At 31.6% G+C, this 23,164-nt stretch overlaps 1 protein-coding gene across 1 annotated transcript; it reads right to left on the bottom strand.

The window, feature by feature from the left end:
- Nucleotides 1-7,371: 7,371 nt before the first annotated feature.
- On the bottom strand, nucleotides 7,372-13,277 carry LOC114167019 (BEL1-like homeodomain protein 9). Its single transcript, XM_028051920.1, has 5 exons — nucleotides 11,940-13,277; nucleotides 8,887-9,245; nucleotides 8,497-8,557; nucleotides 7,770-8,299; nucleotides 7,372-7,676 (listed from the first exon to the last, which is right to left on the bottom strand). Exons 1-4 carry the CDS (start codon nucleotides 12,816-12,818, stop codon nucleotides 7,772-7,774), a joined length of 1,827 nt encoding a protein of 608 aa, XP_027907721.1. The 5' UTR covers nucleotides 12,819-13,277; the 3' UTR covers nucleotides 7,372-7,676; nucleotides 7,770-7,771.
- Nucleotides 13,278-23,164: the final 9,887 nt, after the last annotated feature.

Below are 23,164 nucleotides of genomic sequence, written 5' to 3'. Positions count from 1 at the left end.
ACTCTTGCTAAGCTTATGCCAAAGACTTACAAGGGAACGAAACCCCTTTACCCTGACTCGACAAAGTCCTCTGGGTAAAGAAACCATCCTAGCTTTACAGCTATCAAAGAGTTCATACTGTCTCATCACATACATACACCTATACATATCATACCTCAACACATGATCAAACATACCTCGACTCATCATGCAATTACATCATATCGTGTCGCATCATCATCAGATTAATCATAAATCATTATCTTAGCATAACCCCAAGCATTATTCCCTTACACTTAAGGATAATAACATACAATTCACCTAACAATTCTACACTAAATAGTACATAAACAACACATTTTTTAAACTAGCAACAACATCATTTTAAAACAAACCACGACAACAAAACAGTAAGTTCCACATGTCACCGGTGGAGTTTTCCACAACCTATGGATTTAGCTCTAGAAAACAAAAATGTGAACCAGCGAGCTCCACAAATGACTTGTGGATTCTTCCACAACCTGTGAATTTAACTTCGAATATACAAGAGTCAAAACAGCGAGTCCCACAAGTGACCAGTGGATTCTCCCACAACCTATAGATTTGGCTTCGAATGCGCAAGAGTCAAAACAATGAGTTTCACAAGTGACTAGGGTATTTTACAACAACCTGTTGATTTGGCTTTGAAAAATGAAAGAGGCAAACCAAGAACTAAAATTCACCTAAGCATTGACACAACTGATGGATTCTCAATAAACTCAAAAAATCTTACTATTGTTGAACCCAAATTAATAGTACCCTTAGGAACCATACTCACTCCATTAACTTTATCCAAGACCCCAAATTTAACCAATTCATAGTACTCCAACACAAATCATAATTTCATCATCATAAGAAAACATCTTCAATTGCTATTACACCATGGATTCCCCATATGCTCAAGAACAACAACAAAATAATTTTAGTTCATACAACATTTCACTTCTACTTTTCTAAATGATAAAATTGAGTTCATCAAATACTTTAAACAAATTTCTAATAAACTTACCACCAATGTTCAACACTTTACAAAATTTTGCAGCCTCAACCAAAAACCCATATAAAATCATGCTTACCTCAACCATAATTAACACTCCAAAGGAAAACAAGTTATATTTACAACCATTGCTTCAACCTCAAATAAATTCACATGGTAACAAGATGAAGATCAAAATCTCTAATTTCCCCATTGATTCATCCAAATAAAAAAAATTAAAGTAATTAGATTAAACATCTTAACCCCATCCTCAAAAACGAATTTTCCATCTATCTCATCTCATATTAACCACAAAAAAATTTGACAGCAATTGTAGACACAAAAAATAAAATAGGTTAAATTACTCTTTTGGTCCCTCTATTTGTCATGAATTTTCAATTTGGTCCTCAAGTTTTTCGTTGTCTCAATTTGGTCCTCATTTTCTTAAAAATGACTCAATTTGGTCCTCATCGTTAACTTTGACCAGACGGTGTTAAAGTCAACGTCACGTGTCAATTTCTAGTTTTTTTGAAAATTTTTAATATTTTTTATTTTTATTTTTTAATTTTTAAAATTTTTTTAAAAATTTTTATTTTTACACGTGTCACTTCATAGTTGTGCCACGTGTCAAAATTGACACGTGGCACAACTATGAAGAGACAAATGTAAAAATTAAAAAAAATTTAAAAAAAATTTAAAAATTCAACCATTAAACTTAATCCCAAACAGCACTACTATCATGAATTCAACCATTAAAGAAACTTGTTATCATCTCCATCCATAAGAACGAAATTACCCCTTTATAATTCCATATTTTCAAATGCAACTAATTCTCCATACATAATCACAAAAATAATGAGAACACGACTTAACACCTCTTTACACCAAAACATAACCCAAAGATGCATTTCACAATTCCTTCATCCCATAAATCAATTTACAATCATTTCTCAACACACAATCATGTAATATCAAGAAAATGATTTAGCATCCCTCACACCAAAAACCCAACATTCTTTTACCACAAGGATAAACACTTCTTATCTCATATACAAGACATTCATCATATAAACAAATAACCATAGATACAAGGTGTAGCTCCCCTTATGCCAAAACTTAATCCCAATTTTACAATTCACCATCCCATTGAAACCTTTAACATTATTCTCATAAATAATAAATCATAAACATAAAGTGTAGCGCCCCTTACGCAAAAACTTAATCCCAATTTTACAATTCACCATCCCATTGAAACCTTTAACATTATTCTCATAAACAATAAATCATAAACATAAGGTGTAGCTCCCCTTACCGAGAATTCTTGAAATGCGATCACCTTAACTTGATCTACCCTCTTTCGCTCTCAATCCAACGTTACCTCCACTATTTTCTGCAGTTCCTCTTTCCTTTGCTCCCAACTTACGTTTTTCTTCCTCTCTCCCAAGCCCCAAATTCCAATTTTTAACTTAGCTAAAAATGACCCTTTGCTTTCCCTTACCAGACTATGAAAAAAATAAATAAAATAAAAAACTTACTGTTGTACTGCATAATTTTCACATATTCACTTCTACTGAACATTGCAGTTTTTTTTCAGCTTGTGTCCAGATACAATGTATCTGCCTCAACTTTTCGCCTCCCTAGGCATATCACGAATTTACTAAAAAAAATAGACTTTATTTTCCCCCTTTTTTTCTAACCAAGATTTCAACTCACAACCCCCAAGACTCAAATAACACTCCAACCCATATAACCATCATGTGTTTCTTGTTAATCCACACGCACCACAAAACTACAATGTACTCGCATATTCATTGCATTCAAGAAAGCAACCAAAACAATATTCCTAAATGTGGCAATTAAAATTGCTAAGTTCCTATAGGCATACTCCACGTTCAAGCACACACATGAGCACATCCTAAGCAATTATAAAATAATAGAAAATTTATAATTATTCTAACGTGCACACAAGAATCAAACCCAAGACCTCCAAATCCCATGGCAAAGTTCTAACCAACTATGTTACTCTCCACCTTTGTTATGAACTTGTATATCAATTCAATTAATATTCCTCGCATCCAATTATCCCTTAGAATTATAATTATTTTCCTAGGTCTTACAACTGCTATCCCTTGCTGCCATCCTATTGCAGCAATGAATTTTATCAATGTCAATGCTGAGGACTTCATACCAATATGGTTTAGGAGGTCCACCTACGAAGAAACATATCAATCCATCATCTTTCCAGTAAATGGTGAGGTCCTGTGGGAAAGAACTTCCTACCCTAACATCCACCCATCACATAAGAGGATCTTATCAAGAAGACCCAAGAAAAAAAGAAGGTTGGAAGAGTGGGAGTTAAGAAAGTATAACACACAAATCAACAAAGGAGGTCATAGAAAAAATGTAGCATATGCCGTCAAATTGACCATAATAGGAACAATTCTCTAGAGAAGCCTCTGGATGAGCAAACTACACCACCTGCTGACGAAATTGCACCACAAGCTGAGGAAAATGCACCTCCTACTAAGGAAACTGCAACACTTGCTGAGACTGCACCACATGCACAAACTGAACCACATGTTGACCATGCCAACCCTACTAAGAATGCACCACATGCTGACCATGCTAACCCTGCTGAGACTGCACCACAAGTTGAAACTCCAACAACTCAACCACCATGGAGTGAAGTGGAGAGTCAATCAACCCAGGCACCACAATCACAGAATGAAAGTCAAGCAGCACCACTACTAGTTTTAGACGAACCATGTCAACAATTTAGGATGAAATTGTAGATTAGGAGAAGGGCATGCTAGCAGCATCATACGTCTTGTTTATTTTTTAGAATTTTTTATGTAGAATTACTTAACCTTAGTATGCAATTATATGTATTTTAAGTTTTCCCAAACTTCATTGAATTTCACTTTTGCCAAACATTGAGGATGACTTAATGTTATGAATTTCACTTCTTCCACACTTAGATCAATTTCATTTTTTCCAAGCTTATATCAATATCACTTATTTCAATGCTCATATTAACATGTAATTTTGAACAAGCTGGGACTAATATAAACATAACCACACTAATTCATTTCTTCATTTCACAATAGTACAAAACAAATTGGACTTTAAAAGATTACACAAAATAACACTACGAAAAATATAATAAGAACACAAGTGAACCCTATTACTAATTACAGCCTCTTCTCAGCAACCTTCAATGAATTCTCCAAATCATTAATCTGCCTCCTTTGTGTCATGATGATGACATCCCTTTCATCAACATCTTCTTCACACCACCATTTGAAGAAGTTACAGCCCACATTATTGGAACCACCACTTTGTCAATCAACAAACAAAAAATTAAAACCAATTTATTATTAACAAAAAAAAATAGATTGTACAATTAATCTCACCTTGTAATTGGGACAACCCCAAAATTTTCTACTAACATTCTTTGGAGTTCTTGCCATTCTCAAAGCTGCCATCTCTCCGCAGTTACAAATCGGAGTTAATCCATTTCTCGTTGAACCACCAACATTGCACGAAGTGCTACAACACTGTTGCCTTCAACGATTACAACCAAAGCTAAAGGAAGAAGATTGGGACTGTGACATACCTGTATAATGGGATTGCAGGAAGAAGAAGATTGTAGCAACACGAATTGGGAATGGAGGAAGAAGATTGCAGCAACTCACCAACTGCCCAACATTTCATTTTCAAAACCCTAGCTCACCTATTGATCCCTAAATATCTAATTATTACACCTATACAGTACACGTAATACACCCAGTACAACGTAATACAAACAGTGTCACCTCAACAGTGCTCCGTTACTGATTTAAACGCCATCACAGAAAAGGACTAAATTAAACACAAATTGCGAAAATGAGGACCATTTTAAACATTTGGTAAAAATGAGGACCATTCGCAACAAACACTACGAAAATGAGGATGAAAAAGGTATTTAAGCCTATAAAAGGACAATCGCATTTTCTTGTGCCAGATATACTCGATTGAACATCAGATTTGTATTTTCTATACTTTCCACCCCTTTCACATCCTAACAATACATACTTTTTCTTCCTGGTTGACCATTAGCTTTATAAGATCTTATAATCACAATAATAAAACTAAGATTAAAAGCAATCCCTCAAATCCATTGAATTAACTCATCATGAGTGGGAAAATCTCATGAGTTGTAAATTATCTGTATAATCTCTCTCGCACATTTCATTTATAAAAGAAGATAAATATGATATGAAACTTAAATTTACTTGTGAATTCACGAAACTTAAAGGAAAATCTTCCATTTTAGATAAGAATACTCTAATCACCTACAAAATGACACTAACATAATAACAACTAAAATGGACATCAACTAATTCACAAAACAAACTAATCAAATTAAATATATATATATATATATATATATATATGATTAAAAAATTCCAAAATCATAACAAACAAATTCAATCAAACATTAAAATAATACACCGAACAAATAACTAAATTTAAACCGAATGAATAAATAACACACAAAATAAATAAAATTTTTAAAAAATAAGACAACCATATAAATCATTAATTTTTTAAACAACAAAAAATTTACAAAAACAATCAATAAGTCTTTAGGAACAATAAAAAAAATAAAACAAATAAATCAAAAACAAATACAAAAGTTTCTAAAAAATTAAATAAAAAACATAACAAAAATATAACAAAACAATAAATCTTTAAATAAAATAAAATGAAAAAAAGTTCAACAAAACAAAAATATAAATATATAAAAAAGTTTAAAAAATTTAATATATATATATATATATATATATATATATATATATATATATATATATATATATATATATATAAATCAGATTTGGAAATCCGAGAGCATCGTGAACCGGATTTTGAAATCCGTTGGATTTCCCAATAGAATTTTGAAATCCAAAAATTTTAGAAAAGCTGGATTTTGAAATCTAGTTCATTAAATTTCGAAATTTAATAATTTTCTAAATTAGATTTCGAAATTTAGTAATTTCTAAAAATCAGATTTTGAAATATGGTACATTTCTGAAATGGGTTTTGATATCTATTAAGTTTCTAAACCGAATTTTGAAATTCGATGTATTACTAACTTAGACAGATTTACAAATTCGGGACTTACCTAAACTGGATTTACAAAACCGTTACTTTTACAAACGGGATTTTGAAAGTCGGTATTTTTATAAACCATATTTTGGAAGCGGATACTTTTACAAGCTAGATTTCGAAAGTCGACGCATTCCTAATTGAGTTATTTACTTAAATGAATTTAGAAATCTGGAGCTTACCTAAACCGAATTTCCAAATTTGATATTTTTTCAAATCGGATTTCGAAATCCAGGACATGCAAGACACAAGAAAAATAAATACGAGGTTTGCCTGAAAAATTAAATGAACAAATGATATAATAAGGAGAAAGAAGGAAGTGGGCTAAAAAATGAAGATAAACCAAAAGATAACTAAAAGGAAAAGAAGAACAACTCACGAAGAAGAACGTTGTTTAGAAAAAAAAAAGAAAAAGAAAGCGGTGAAAGAAGAATGCTATTGGAGCGGAAATGTTGTTGTGAAAGTGACTTGGCAGTTCAGTTCAGTAATTATAAACCATTAACGCAATAAATACATTTGGTAAGTAGTAATTATTACTTACCTAATTAACTCAGAAGGAACATAATGATAATGAACGTAAAATTTGGAGGTGTTAAAAAAATCTTGAAAGTACAATAACAAAGTTCCAAAAGAAAATTAAGCTTGTAAGTTAATCGGTCCAATTTAAAGTTCACTAGACCAATAATGGGCTATCGATAAAAATAGAATTAATTCTTTCTGTGAATCATAATGATGTCATGAAAAACTAAAAATAACTTGTTTACTTCATTGACCGTGAAAATTAATTGATTTCTTTCGTTTTGAATTTATTTCAAACACACTAATCAGTCCTAGATAAACATATCCAATTCTTAACATAGTCTATATAATAGAACCAACACAATAAACTCATCCCATTTTTGAGATCTAAGGAACTTGATAGGAAGTAGCTAATTAGGAAATATATTAAAAGGATTGTCTAATAAACAACTTCAATTAGGACATGTTTAGTTCTTATCAAATTAATGTAAAATTAATTTTTAACAAAAAATCAGTTCAGATTCAATTTTCAAAATTAATTAAAAAATAAAAAAAATTACATTGAATAACAATTAATTCTTGTTTCTGCGTTCAAAAATTAATTTAACTAAAATCAATTATCCAACTAAAATCAATTATCCAAACGATGAACCAAATGCGACTTCTTAGTGAATATTAGGATCACAAATTCCAAATATATAGGAACTACATTTAAAGTGTAAAGAACCCCAATATAACTAACATGATTTTTAAGTATTACAAATTGAAATTCAATTACCTGGTTTGGATGAAAATATAAAATAGAAAAGCTTACAAACAGCTTAAAAAGCAAAGAGCATTTGGATTTACTCCCAGTAATAACCTCAAATGAATTTACACAATAATTTTACAATCTTCATACAAGTGAGTTCAATAGAAAGACCTGTTAATCTGTTAATCTGCTCCCCCTAACTGGAAGGTTCATTCATCAATGCCAGTATCACCATAAAGTGCAACATTCCAATCCCTCTACCAACTTTGGATAATTCATGAAAGCACAACAGAAACATGTTTAGTATATCACCCAAATCAAATGAAAAGTCCATGCAAGTTATTAGACATTGAGGACCTTCAGCCAGCAAAGTCATGCACCAGTTGCCCCCCAATGACATCTCTTCCAAAATGCCTATTCTGTGACTCATATCCACTCATCACATAGCCTTCATTGTTGGTTTCAAGAGCAACACCAAATCTCTGTGCTGCATTCAGGGTAAAAGGTTCAGCCAAACCAATGCCATGATTTTGATAAAGTCCTAGTGTGAGTGATACATTATTGCTTGCACTGCCACCCATGCTCACTCCAACACCCCCTGGCTGATTGCTTGTGCAGGGAAGATTCAGTTGTTCCTGAGTCCTAACTGGTATGTTAGGAAGTTCTTCTGTAACTCGCTTGTAAGGAGTATCCTGAAACTTTTCTGTTGAGCCAGATGGATTCTCAGAAACAATGGAGTTATCAGACGGTAATTGATCACTTGACTTGTTCCTGCTATGTTCTTCCTTCTGTGAATTCTTTTGACCCTGCCGAGTTTCTAGCATATGTATTTCTTCCACCATTGGTTTCCAGAGCCTTACTCTTGCATTAATGAACCAATTAGACACCTGCACACATAGAAATTGCCAAACATTAGAAGAACAAATCCCTTGATCAATAAGAATGAAAAGATTAACTGTGCATTTTGGGTACCGACAAGTTTTTGAGAAATACACTCATGAAACTAGCAAGCACATGTGAATATTTTCTTCAAAAATAAGTTAAACCAAAACACGCTTACATGTTGGTTATCAACAATATTTACCTGGCTACGAGATAGACCAGTTTGTTTAGCCAACATTAGCTTGTCCGTATCAGTAGGATAACTGGAAAAGAAAAAGAATAACTAAGTTAACAAAACACAATACACTAAAGGAGCTAAATGTGTATAGATGCATAACGCTTGGTTTTGGCCGGGGAGCAAAAAGATCACGAAGTCACCTGCACATTCAGATTTGACTTCACTTAAAGGGTGAACAAGTAATGTATGCTATTGATGAGAAAATCATTAGTTGCTGTTATGCATGTTCACGCAAAATTAAGTGCTGATTTTCTCATCAACATTACTTTATCCTCTTAAGCAAGTTGGCTTACTTTAAAGGAGGTAGATCTAGCCAGAAGTTACTAGTGATTCATACAAAAAAATGGAACTTACGGATGCAAAAAGTGCTCAAACAACCATGCTCTGAGAACAGTCACAGCACGCTCAGGGAGTCCTCTTTGAGGCCGCCAAACAGGTTGGTGGTCAAGAAACCCTGGCCTTTGGCTGTAAGGGCCTCTATCACTGTTGCCAAACCTTGAAGATTCATCCTTCCTGTTGCTGATGTGAAAATGAGCTTTATTTGCAAACTGAAGCTGCTCAGTAATTGCATTCTTCAAGCATCTAAAATGTTTGGACATGGCTTTTATGGCCAAACTTGCATAGGGAGCTGCATTGCTGAGGCCTGAAACATACTCAAATGATGTTACTACTGCGTGCATCTGCTGATAGTATTGCCTGTACCTCCTGTAAACCTGTTCAGGATAAATGAGCAGCAAGATAATCACAATTAGGACACTTAAGCAATCCATCAAACATCTTATACTCACTTAGGCACCCCATAATACCACAAGTCCCTAACAAATACCCATGACTCTAGGTCATTCACATTGAATCTCCACATTGTAAATAACATGTTTACCAAGACAATCTAAGAAGGAAAACAAATTAAATTAAAATCACATACAACAGAACTATACTTGAATCTCACAAACTTGTCAATTTCCTAGCCTTTACATCCAATAACTTTGAACCTAAACGACCAAGATATAGGGTGGATGCCATTGAATTTGGTGCAAAAATTGATAGCAAGAAGTCCAATCAGTCGGAAAGCATGAATCATAAAATTTGTATCAACTTTGCTGGCTGATATATATTTTAAAAATTCAGACATTTCTGAGTTTGGAATTTCAGCTAATGCTGCACCAATTACTTGGATTGCCTGAAGCTGGCCGCAAATTCAGAAATTGGAGAATTGAAAGATATGCAGTATATTGTTATCTAAATAGAGAAAGTTCACACCATCAGAGAAATAATCTGAAAGAAACTACATCCATTATAAATTCATAGAGTTGAATTTCTAAGACAGATCTTCTAAGTGCCTCACATTTTTACTTGATCCATTGAATCCTCCAAATGAGTCATTACATATCAGAGAAAGTGATCACCTTTTAATTGTTTGGAAGACCAGCTAAATGAGAGAGAAAAATAAGACAGTTTCACATCACTGAAATTATTAACAAATTTTCAAAATGAGATTACATGAAACGTAATTTTTACAAAGAAAAAGAAATATTGAACTGTACTATTAATTTCATATAAGTTTATGGTCATCGTCATGATTTGTATACTAACAACACCCCTTCAACTTAAAAGACTCGTTGTACACCATTAAAATTATTCCACAAGAGTTTATCAAAATTTCTACACCTGATGTGATCCGCGAAGGAACCAAACACAAGCAGGAACTGTGAAGTGAAAAATGAGGTGAGACAAAATATGGCAGAATAAACATTTTCAGTGTGGTAAAGTAAACATATATACCTTATCAATAATATATCACCCTTTGTGTTAGTTTTAATCCCCCAAGAACAATATGAGAAAAAAAAATGCATGAGAAAAATTAAAATGATTTAATCATCTTCAAGGACACCTGTTAACTAACATAGTACAAACATAGCACTCATATTTATCTTAAAAGGGGCGTAGTACAAACACTAATTAAGTTTTATGTTCTCCTAAATTTGGATATTTTTAATTATGTCTCTGTTAATTTTTTTTGTCTATTGAGTATTCAATTTTTTGTATTTCCTAATTCAGTTCTTACTGTTTAATTCTTTTTATAGTTGGATTTATCTTGTTGCATCACATTGTTTACTAGTCTTCACATGTTAAGAAATGTGAAGTTTTATGATTATATAAAACAATATTGTTGTTAATGTAAGTGACCTTAATTGTTTTAATAAAAAAACATGTTGGATAAAGAGATAGTTATGTTCCCCAATGACTTCAATGTCATCGCCTATAGCAATCAAGGAACCACCACGTTGACTTCAACAAATTGATTTTTCCTTTTACATTAATAGCACAACATCATTTTTTATTAACCACACAAACCTTACATTTATGGATACATGAGACAAATAAGTAAAGACGAAGAAGCAAAACAACCCTCACATGTCAACTAACTATCAAAAAAATTAAATAACATACACTCAATTGAAAAATACAGAAATTTTAACTAGTAAAAAAGTAAAAAAAAATTAATAAGAACTCAATTAAAAGTATTCAAATTCATAAGAGACTTAAATTGCATGTCTTTAAACATCACAAACCATGTGTATGACACAAATTTGTTCATTTCATGCTACCATTTATCATTAATACAGTGAAATAAAAAAAATAGTAACAAATAAACATCTAATATCCTAATTCCAATCCAGAATCAATACACCCACCCTTTAGTGAAAGATTAAATTGTATCATGATTCGTGATTTTGTATGTGAAAACAATAATTAAAAATAAAAAAATAATGACAACTTTACATAAAGGTAAAACACATTGCAATCCAAGTATGTAAGTTTCTTTAACCTTTGAACCTCATGATCATATCACCACACACTTTTTAGGAGTATAAATCTTTTCCGATGGATTCCTTCAACACCTTTAGGCAAATTATCCCTCCCAAACTGGGTGACATAGTCACACATTACAAATCTTTATATAGTTGACAGACACTTTACAATCCCAATCTTCGTGCATATATTCCCTCCCATTAACTTTTCCAAAAGGACAATTGAGTTCACCGAGGCCATCCATCACACAAAATACAAGAATCTTGATGATGCACACCATTCACAAAAAGATAAACTACAATGACATAATCACAAAAAATAACAACACACTTCCTCAATGCAATCAATAAGAATCTAAGCAACCTTCAAGGAATCACTAGCCACACATTAACATAATCAAACTTTTAAAAACCTCAAAGATATTAACAAAAATACATTTTTCTTCTGCATAACCTAAACTAGAACAGTAACTCGACCAAAGGACTAAAATTGAAATCATCAGAAACATCAAACATGAACAGATAAAAGTAACACCCCTTCGCCAAAATTTTCATCAAACAACATCAGAAAAGATTAACACAAAAGACACAAACCTCGTCAAGCATAGTTAACAGTCTTGACTTTTTGCGACCCTGGTCACCCCCGTGATCCCCTTGTAGATCTTCACTTGAATTTTCAGGAGGAGGAAGAGGAACAGGTTCCATCAATGATGCATCAGCCACCATCTTTTCAGCACAGACTCCACCAACATCACATAACTCTTCCAATAATTGCTGTGCAGGTTTCAGAAACCTCGATCCCTTCAATATAGAAGCATAGCCAGTAAATGGCCCCATAGGCACCGTGCACCTAGAAACTTCATTCAAACCAGAACCACCATAAACCACACATCCACCACCCCCACCAACCCCACCAACCTTATCACCACAAACCACAGATCCATATCGCTGAAGATTCACACCGTTGCTATGTGATGACAGAGACAAAGACAAAGGCTCAGGCTTAAACACCATGATCTCACTACCGTTGTTATTGTTATAGCCCTGATCAAACTCTCCCAGGTTCTGTGCTTGGTAAAGAAACATGTTGTTGTTGTTGTTAATGACCTGAATTGTAGCTTGGTTCAAAGGCAACGACGATTCGGGATCCAAATAAGAAACCGAAGAGGAGTTAGAAGAACAACACAAAGAAGAAGAAGAGCCATTGTTCATGACTCCTCCACCTTCACCTCCTCTCCCTGCAAAACCCATCATCAAATTTGCACGTTCTTCCTTCACACCACAACCCAAGTTGTGTTTGTGGCTGCTGTGGAAGCTCGTTAACAAATCAGAAGATATGAACGAAGAAGGGTCGTACAAAGGAAGCAAAGTGGAGGGTTCAACCAGACCATGTTGGTTCTGTGTCACCACAACTCTTAGCTTATCTCTTCTGCTTTGCTGTGGCACATGGTAAGCCTCAAAACCCTCAGCCATAGAAACACAAAACCAAGCAAAAAAACACACAAAAGCTGAAAATGAAGCTCCTCAGCACAAGTTAGGTAGAGAAGAGTGTGCGGAGTCACGATAAAAGGAGAGGAAGAAAGAAAGGGTGTGTATAATTCTGATGTTATAGTGAAGCATGATAGAGAAAGACAGTGATTTAGTTTTTTTTTTCTATGTATGTAACTATATACTAGTTTGTTGGATACGTGAAGTGGGATTTTAAGGAGAATTAAGTTAAGGTTTTTGTGTCTGTGTGTGTGGTTTTTGGGTTTTGGTTTTCACAGCAGGCACACTCAAATTCCTTCTTTGGTCTTTTCTTTGTTTATCTCTGGGTACAGTGTCGTGGCTCAGAGTGAACAACACAGATTCTCTCTTCTCCCTTGAAAACAAGAAACAAAATGCAAACACTAGAAGGACGAAGACCCTATAGGGTTTTCAGAGGGATAGCCACCGGCTATTCCCGGTAATGGCTGATGTATAGTATGTGTATTTATGTGTGTCTTTTCCTTTCTTTCTCCCTGGGTTGCAGGTAGGTCTGACACTGGGTTTCTGGCTTTTGTCGTTTTCCTAACCCTCTTGCTTTATCATTATTTTTTAAATTTATTTAATATTTTTAATTAATTAGAAAATATTAAACACTATGGTTTAATATATATTATTATCATCATTCGTTTCCTTCTATCCAACAAAAAAGTTATCTTGTTATTTATCTTGTTATGCTGTGATTCCTCAATAAAACTTTTTTAGATGAAATTTGTGGGTCCTTGATGAATTTCAACTTCGTTTATGATTTAATGATTTTGATGTTTTACAACATGTTTGGTGACATTTTTGGTATTTATATTTATAATGATTTGATATTTTTTATTTAATTTAATTTTTAATTTTCTTCTAAAAAGTTCAATTTGATTTTTTCATTATTTAATATTTTTATAAGTTGGCAAGCCAAAGATGCAATAAAAGTTAAATACACAAAAAAATTAAAGAGAAAATCAAAATAAACTCCTTCATTCAACTTTCTTCACATATGAGATTTAAGAGAAAAGTATATTTTTTATCTTTTAAATTAAAAAATAATTTTATAATTGTTAGATAAAGAAAATCTATTTCATTAAAATTAAATAGAATATAATAAATCAAACAATAATAATAATAATAATAAAATAAATAATAATATTAATAAAAATTATAATAATAATACAGATATAAAATAATAATAATAAATGATGATAACTTTTCCTTTATCTATAACAATATATAAAGAGATTACACTATTATCATCATTTTTATAATATCAATTTTATAATAGATTTTTTCTTTTATGTCTATATTTTATAATATCAATTTTATTCTTTATAATATATTTATTTATTTTATTTTTTAAAATTATTGGTTATTTTTACTTTTTATTCTTTTTCTATTCTTCAACAATTAATTTCTCTATTCATTTCACTTTATTTTTAATAAATATAAATTTATTTTATATATTAACTTAATAACATTACACTATTATCACCTATTAACATATTATCATCATTCATATATAAAAAATGTACATACAGACACAATAACACTTGTATGGACGCCAGTATCAATTAAGACAATCTCTTAATCTATTGAATCTATCACATTATTTACTAACTTTTATAAAAAAAAAAATTCCAAATTTTGTTAATATAAACAATTTCATTCTCATTTTTTTAATCTCAAATTCACTCATTTCCAATCTCTCAAATTTACTCTTCAATTCAACTTATTTCTCTCATTTTGTTATTGAAATTAGACTATAATTACATTAAGAAACTAAGTGATTAATTTTTTTTTTAAATTGGTCCAATAAAATGAGGTATATATAGTTCTTTTAAAATATATTAAACAAATTTTAATTAAAAATCTAACCATATAAAAGACGTGGATGAATTTAATTAAAATGAAATGTCTCTTAATCATTGATCTCAATAATAGAAAGAAAAAGAACTTTTTTGCATTAAATTAAACATTATATACTAATTTTCCAACATATTAATTTAATATGATTAAAATTAAAACTAGTCTCATAAAAATTAAAATAATTCAAAATCAAATTTGAAAAAGTTGGCTCACTTTGCACTTATATTATTTTAGCTCATGCATGTTTACTGTTTTGAATAATATGATATTAATTTTATATCTACACTGTGTTGGCAACCAATTTACTTTTACTTGTTAAAATGATTGTACAGTGTAAGAAATATATAATTTAAAAAGTGACTGGACTTGAGTTGAGTTCAACAATTTTGTTCCGTTAATAAAAATAATAACTAAAAATAAATAAAATTCAACATACATTTCATCTAAAACAAAAGGCAAGAGTCTTGAACAGAAACTTGATTTGATTTAACCAGATTAATTTTTGCTTAAATAATGTAACGTCATGTCATTTTTTCCTTATATGAATAGAAAACGTCCATTTCATACGTAGCTTTAATATATAAAATAATAATATTATTTTTTTGGATAAACTCTAGCTTTCGTTATTTTTATAAAAAGTTTAAAAACAAATAATTAGATGTGTTTCCTGAAACTTTCCCATAGTAGAATGTGAGGTAAAAAGCGAATTAAATATTTAAGAAAATATATAAAGTGTGATGAGATGAATGATAGCGATAGTGACGGAGATGACGCACGTGAGAGAAAGGAACAGTGCGATGAAAGAAAGGCTGAGTTTACCCTTCTCAGCACTCATCCGCCAAACCTACACACCCCTTTCTGCCTCATTCTCCAATTACGAGGTTTACACCATTTTTTTTCTTTTTACTATAATTAATAAAAAGTGATTTACTAGTATTTTCTTTTTATAATATTTGTATTAAGACATTCTTTTAAAAGGAAAAGACCCTTTAGTATCATAAATATTGGGAGATTATTTCATTTCAATTTTGTTAATTAGTTGAGACAATCAGCTATTTGTTATTATTAATCATACTTTAATAAAAAATGTGTGGCTAAGATGTAGTTATTCTTAAATGTTAATTAATTTTTTAAGTTAAATATATTTTTCTTCCTCATACACTATTATACAAAATTATATTTTTTATAGAAGTTGTATAAAATATATTTTTTTCAATAAAACAATACGACCTGCAATATTATACCATAGTAAAACTTTAATTGTCACATCAAAATACTTAGATGAATTTTATAAAATACATTAATTAAATAATTTATAATTTAGTTAAAAATAAAATATAAATTTTATAATGATATGAAAAAAAACATATTTTATCCTAATATTGTTTTATCATAATAAAAATAAAATATGTAAATATTTATTATATTGATTGAACTTGTAAGATCCTAGAAAATGGCGTTTTAAAAGTGATAGTAGTTAAAAAATAGTGAGACTCGATTATTTTAATATTAAAAGATTTTAGTATAAATAGAATTGTTATAAACGAGTTTTAATATTTTAAAACATACTATCTCTCTAGAAATCACTTTTATAGAGTTCTCTGACTTCTCTCTAGAGGTTTTGTCTCTCTGGTCGTTTGATTGAAGAACCGAGACAGTAGGATTCATCATTTCGACGAGCTCTTCAAATTGGACCGATCAGTTTCTCCGTTCGCGTAAGTTGAGTTTCTGCCCTCTTTTTAGTCTTTTTCTGTTTTCCGTTGCATGCGAGCCCTCTTCCGCTTGCATGCGTTATTTTAATCATAAGTATGAGTCTCTGCTGATCAGTGATCATAACGGTATATCCTGATCATTCTTGTGATGTTTCTATGTGTAGATAGAGCATCTTGTGGAGTTAGAGGTGTTGACGTTTTTAAGGCGTTGACGTTTATAAAGTTGTCTAAACAGGATAACAGGTAAGGGAAGCTAACTGTTTTGCTTGAATTTCGTATGAAAATCATTCTGATGACTTTGAATTGCATGATTGAGTGTTGTATGAGTGCTTGAATTGTGTAATTGAGTGTATGATTGGATTGTGCTAGATTTCTGGACTATTGCATGTGAGAACAGATTGGGAATCTGGTATTTTCGCCTAAGCGAGCAGCTCTCGCTTGAGCGAAAACACCATAAACTCATCCTCTGTCTCTGTGCGAGATCTCGCCTAGGTGATACAGTCTCGCTTGAGTGAGAGTCACTCTCATCTAAGCGAGACAGCTTAGCCTGAGCGAGAATTCGCCTAGAGTTTGGGTTGTTCTCTGTTTCGAGCCTTGCTCGGGCGAGAATGACTCGCTTAAGCGAAAGAGCCCTTTCACCTGGGCGAGACCTTCTAGCTTAGGCGAGAACTTCTAGCTTAGGCGAGAACCTCTGCAGCTGAATGTTATTTCTCTGTTTCTAATGGATGAAGCTATGTTTAAATGTTAAAATATGCTTACTTATGATATGCATGAATTGTTATGACCTGTAATATGTGTGGTGATATTGCATGAAGTTGGAATATGAGAAGAAGTGGTTGAACTAGGAATTCAAGGAAATTCTAAAGGGAATGCTTTAGTGTATGTAAGGACATAAGGACTCCGTATTGGTTAGTATCCTTAAACTCCAATAATCATTCACGCTCAGATAGAGCATAATGGATTATGTCGTGAGGAGTAGCAGGAGGTCCTAGTCTTTGGGCTTGATCAAGTCTTAGACACGAAGGGGACTTACCCTGGGAGTGGTTGGGTGATAACCCCTTGTGCCCAAACTTTGCAGAGTTTAGGAACCTTCACAGGTGCAAGCCACCAAGAGATCCGATGTCGCTTACATAATTCAAATATCGAGTCTAGAGTAATATATTTGTATTGTGTTTGTGGCGGCCTATGTGATTCTGGTAGAAATAAGAAAGATTGCATGGTTTGTTTATAATTGAATTGCACGATTTTTTTTCTTATCAGATTAGCTTACCCTTGCTTTTTGTGTGTCTATCTCGTGTTGTATGTTTTCCTTTTGCAATGATCACCTTTTTCAGTGGGAGCAGATATGGTTGCAGTGTCAAAGGCGCTTCTGAAGGATGAAGAGCCATCGTTTTAGGTGGAAGCTTTAGCAGTGGTCAGTTCAAGTATAGAGTTTATTAGTTTAGTTTAAGTGTATATGGGATATATTTTTATAGTCATATCTTTTGTAAGACTGTATTGATATATTGTTTACACTAGATTATATGTTTTGGAACTATGATGAAACTCCCTATTTTTATTAGTTTCAAGCTGCTGAAATTGGGATGTTACACAATTATTCTTTTTAATTATTTTAAATATAAAAATTTATTCTATTTTTTAATATATTTTTTATCAAATTAATAATAAAAAATTTATTAAATTAAAAAAATTAAAATTAATTTTAATATACAATATTAATTATTATTATTATTATTATTGGTTTTATTTATTATTGTTATAACGTTTTTCTTATCAATTTCATGAATAAAATATATTAACTTATTTTAGAAAATGAAATTAAACTAAAAATATTTAAAATAAAAATTTAAAATTTAAAATACCCTTCACAAAAATATAATTTCATTAATAGTAATAACACTTGTGACATCTCATTTAATAGAATTTCTAACAAATAAAACATCACATATTATAATAAAATATAGCATGCGACAAAAAATATATAAAAATCAACCTTTTACAGTCATCCAAAGTATACGGGAATGGAGATATCTATACTAGAATAAATAGAGATATCATGACCCAGGACAATGTCATAAACATAGCTTAAAATGCAAAACAGTTTAACAAGAGATTGCTCAGAAAGCAAGAAATTACAAAGAAAGTAGTTCTTCAAAATAGGTATCAACAATGAGCAAGACCCAACATGTCTAAACTAAACAACAACATCTCCATCGACTTGGTGGTCACCAGGGGTCTCCACATCTACTCACACCAACATTGGTCATCATTGCAAAAAGGAAAATTAAACAAGAAACAAACACAAAGAGAAAGGGTAAGCTAGAGAAAAAAATGATTTATACGAACTTAAGCAAGTTTTGAGACAGAGTGGTATGGGAGGCTTAACAACATTCTTCTATATTAGAAGTACGAGAGAGGAAAAGTTTACAAGACTCCTTTCCATAAAAATTTTAAGAATGATACTATTCTAGTACAAGAGTATGTAGATGATATTTGGAGCCACTAATGGTTGCTTATGTTTGTATCGACTATATAAAGGGAGTTTGAGATGTCAATGGTGGGAGAACTAGACTAGTTCTTAGGTCAACAAGTTAAGAAATTGAAGCATGATACCCTCTTAAGTCGATCAAAGTAGTACGCAAACTTGTTGAAGATGATAGAGATGGAAAAATGTAAAGAAATAACTATACCCATGTCTACAAACTACTATCTAGATTAAGATGAAAAAGATATTATAAATTACATAATTTTAGAGGTCTCATTGGATCATTGTTGTATTTAAAAACTAACAAACATGACATCATGTTCAGTGTTTGTATGTGTGCTATATACTAATCAAATCCCAAAGAGTCACGCTACAATGTTGCAAAGAGAATTTTGATATATCTAAAAGGAACCATCAATGTTAGGATGTGGTATCTAAATGATTCTTCTTTTTATTTAATTGAATTTTCTGACTCTAATTTTGCAAGGTGAAAACATGACAAAAAAAGTATAACTGGTACTTGTCCTCTTCTTGAGTCAAACCTAGTGTCTTGGCATAACTTGAACAAAGCACTTGTTGCTCTCTCAACAGATTTAACAAAATACATAACTACTGGGAGCTATCGAGCTCAAATTTTGTGGTTAAAACAACAACTATTGAACTTTGGGTTAAGTTTGGTAAATGTGTCTATCTTTTTTATGATAATACCAATGCAATATGTCGTGATTAGGTTGTGGGATGTTGTTGCAATTGATTGGAGATAGGAATATTTGATGAATCCAAATATTTTTCAACATATCTCTACATGAAGATTGAAGATTTAGTATTATCTTTGTTTAGAGTGTCTTGTTGATTAGTGTATTTTATTTTATTAGAGTTTATTTGAGTTGAGTTTCATTTGTTGTGTTTAATCTAACAAGCATCCAAGAAAAATTGTTTAAAATAGTTTCTAAACTTGATTTAGCTTTGAAAAAGTTTTAGTTGATTAACATATTACTTTGACTTGTTAAAATGTTCTTATTTATTTAATAGATAACATTTTAATTGCTTAAGTTTTTAATATAATTGATTAAAATAACTTTGAACAATGAATAGTTCTAAAAAGAAGTTTCAATATTTTAGCTTTTAATAGATTAAACATTTTTATGTTTCCATAAGTTTTAGATGATTCTATTTTAATTTGTTAAATATATTTCTAATCCATTAATTTCACAAGTGAAATACAAATTAAAAATATAGTTTTAATCCATTCAAAAAGACATTTTAAACTTGACAAAAAAAAGTACAAGTGTACTTGTCATCTTCTTCGATCGAGCCTTGTGTCTTGGCATAAAATGAAGCAAGCACATGTTGCTTTCTCAATAGTTGAAACATAATACACAGCTGCTAGAAGTTGTAAAGCTCAAATTTTGTAGTTAAAAGAAAACTTATTGAACTTTAAGTTAAGTTTGGTAAATGTGCCCCTCTTTTTTTGTGATAATACAGTGTAATATGTTTTGATTAGGTTGTGGGATGTTGTTGCAATTGATTGAAGATATGAAGATTTCATGAATCCAACCTTAGTCAAAATATCTCTGCATGAAGATTGAAGATTTAGTATTCTCTATGTTTAGAGTGTCTTGTTGATTAATGTAGTTTGTTTTTATCAGAGTTTATTTGTGTTGAGTTTCATGTGTTGTGTTTAATTTGACAAACATCCAATAAAAATTCCTTAAAATTGTTTCTGAAGTTGATTTGGTTATGAGAAAGTTTTAGTTGATTACCAAATTACTTTAATATGTTAAAGTGTTCTTATCTATTTAACAAATGACATTGTAATTGCTTATGCTTTTAGTTTAATTGATTAAAATAACATAGAACAATGAACAATTCTAAAAAGAAGTTTCAATATGTTAGTTTTTAAATAGATTAAACTTTTTTGTGTGTCCAAATTTTGGACGATTCTACTCTAATATATTAAACATATTTCAAATTCACTGATTTCTCAAGTGAAATTAACAAATTTAAAGTGTATTTTTAATCCATTAAAATATACATTTTAAATCTATATAACTCTCATTTCTCTGAACATTTTTAGTACAAACTTTTGAGCAAAAATTTATCTAAGCTTAAGAAATCCTTCTTAGAGTTATTTTCTAAGAAAAAACAAGTTATTGAAGAACTTCTTGGAGGGTTTTCAAGATCATAAAAAAGTTAGAAGAGAAAACTCGGTTTGTGGTCACCTGAACTAGTATTGCAATGTGTTTCTTCTATAATAACGTAATATTGTTCTTGTTTTCTTTTGTTTCTTAAGGGTGTTTAGTCATTTATTAATAGAGTTTTCAAGAGTGGTTTAGTAAAGGTGTTAATGGTATTTTAGATCAATTCTCGCTTTGAATGAATTTTTTTATATAAATCTATTCTAGGCATCACTATGTACTTTGACATGTAAGTTATGTTGATATTCCAAAGCACAATTATAATTTGCCATCACATGCAAACTTTTATTAATAAGCCAAAAATAAAATACAATAAGATATGGGAGGTATAAACTCATGTAAACAAACATGATAAAAAATTAAACAATTTTAAACAAAGGTAATCACAACCTATTATGAAGAAAAATCAAGTTGGAGCTTAAGATGAAACTCTATCATAACTGTGAGACCCAAAAACTATGTATGCCTTAGAGTAGGCACCAAGTGTTATTGAAAGTTAGACAATGTGAGCTTTAAGAGTTAGAACTTAGATGAGTCTTACATAGAGGGGAAGGGTTGTGAGTAAGAAAGAAGGCTTCATTAGAGGACTTTTCTAGACTTGTTAGACAAGTGGTCTATTGGACAAGTGGTCTATTAGACGAGTGGTCTAGTAGACGAGTGGTTTGTTAGACGCTCAAGAGTGATAAACACTTAAGAGTGTTAGATGCTTGAGGGCGTTAGACGCCTATGCATGTTAGATGCTGCAAGAATGAGTTGGCTAGACGACCATGCCTTAAGATTTGTGCGAGTTTAGAATGCTCATGTTTGCTAGAGTGTTAAGAATGGGTGTAGTTGACCCTGAAGGGACACATGGAAGAGAGAGAAAAATTTGGTAGAAACATGAGAGCTGAATTTTGATACGATGCACCATTTTTAGAGGGATGAGGTTAGGCGCAGACCTGCACTATGGTAGGGTGTTGTTTTTTGTTTGGAACAAAGGTGCTAAACATATTGGGATTGCAAACTTTGTCTCACTCAAAGCGTATAGGTCGAGTCACATTAGGTCAAATCATGTCATTACATTCTCTTTAATGTCTCTCCAATTTTTTTCCCTTCTTGCTTTAAAAATTCTGGTGTGAAGTTAAAGCTCAAGGATACCTTTTGGAGGTAGAGCATCCAATACGTAGGAACCCAATATTCTTAGAAGCTTTGGTCTTACTTGTGGGTTAATAATTTTGTGATGTGTTGATGTTTCACGTTGGTATGTGTGTTATGTCTACGAAGGGATGCTTGTGTACAAAAATGTTGCATGTAAATGACTAGATCCATGATGAATGGGGTTTTAAATAGGAATCAATTGAGTAGAACCCGAACAAGACTTTGTCAAAATCTACCAAGCCTCGTCGGGATGCTCAATATGTAATGTAGGTGACACTCAATTGAGGAGTGTCACTATGTTTGAGCATGTTAGAGTGTATGTAATGATGATTCATATGAAGTTTTTAATCCTGACTTTATTGGCTATCTAATTCATGTAGAAGAAGTAGCTAGGAGTGAGAGTCGAGGGAGATTTCTTATGGCCATGGTTGTTGGTGCTAACTACATACAACTTGACCACAAGGGATTTAGCTTGTCATATGGTGGGATCATAGTTCCAAAGGCCAAGTAGAGCCGAGTCTGAGACCATAATCTACCATTGTCATGTGGTAGGGGTAGGAACCTCTGAGTCAACTCATTACATTGGCGCCTTCCAGAAAAAGATTCATATACCATGGATTCTATATTACAACATGTTCTTTTGTCGTTGAAATCTTTAGTACTAATGGATTTACATGTGAACATTAATGGATTAATGTGTGTCATAACAATGTCTATTTCATGATTACATTACCCTCTTCTTGTGTGGTTATTAGGTTTTGCCTGCTATGATTGTATTCATCAAGGAGAAAGTGTCGATGTAGAGGCTGGTGCATAAATGGGAATAGATTAGACGCTCTTGGAGATCAATAAAAGTCTATGTTTTCTTTATATTGTTTATGATTCAAGTGGGTGTAACCCTAAACCGTTTAATGT

Source organism: Vigna unguiculata, chromosome 10 (genome assembly GCF_004118075.2).
Source record: "Vigna unguiculata cultivar IT97K-499-35 chromosome 10, ASM411807v1, whole genome shotgun sequence".
NCBI classification, from domain to species: Eukaryota; Viridiplantae; Streptophyta; class Magnoliopsida; order Fabales; family Fabaceae; genus Vigna; species Vigna unguiculata.
This window is presented reverse-complemented; position numbering and strand designations above follow the sequence as displayed.

What these genes read in the sequence shown, in the direction of transcription:
- LOC114167019 (XM_028051920.1), bottom strand. Translation starts at nt 12,818, where the DNA reads ATGGCTGAGGGTTTTGAGGCTTACCATGTGCCACAGCAAAGCAGAAGA. An exon ending in TTTGAGCACTTTTTGCATCC is followed by an intron (nt 8,558 to 8,886) that starts GTAAGTTCCATT and finishes TTTCTTTTCCAG; the next exon opens with TTATCCTACTGATACGGACA. An exon ending in CTGGTCTATCTCGTAGCCAG is followed by an intron (nt 8,300 to 8,496) that starts GTAAATATTGTT and finishes CTATGTGTGCAG; the next exon opens with GTGTCTAATTGGTTCATTAA.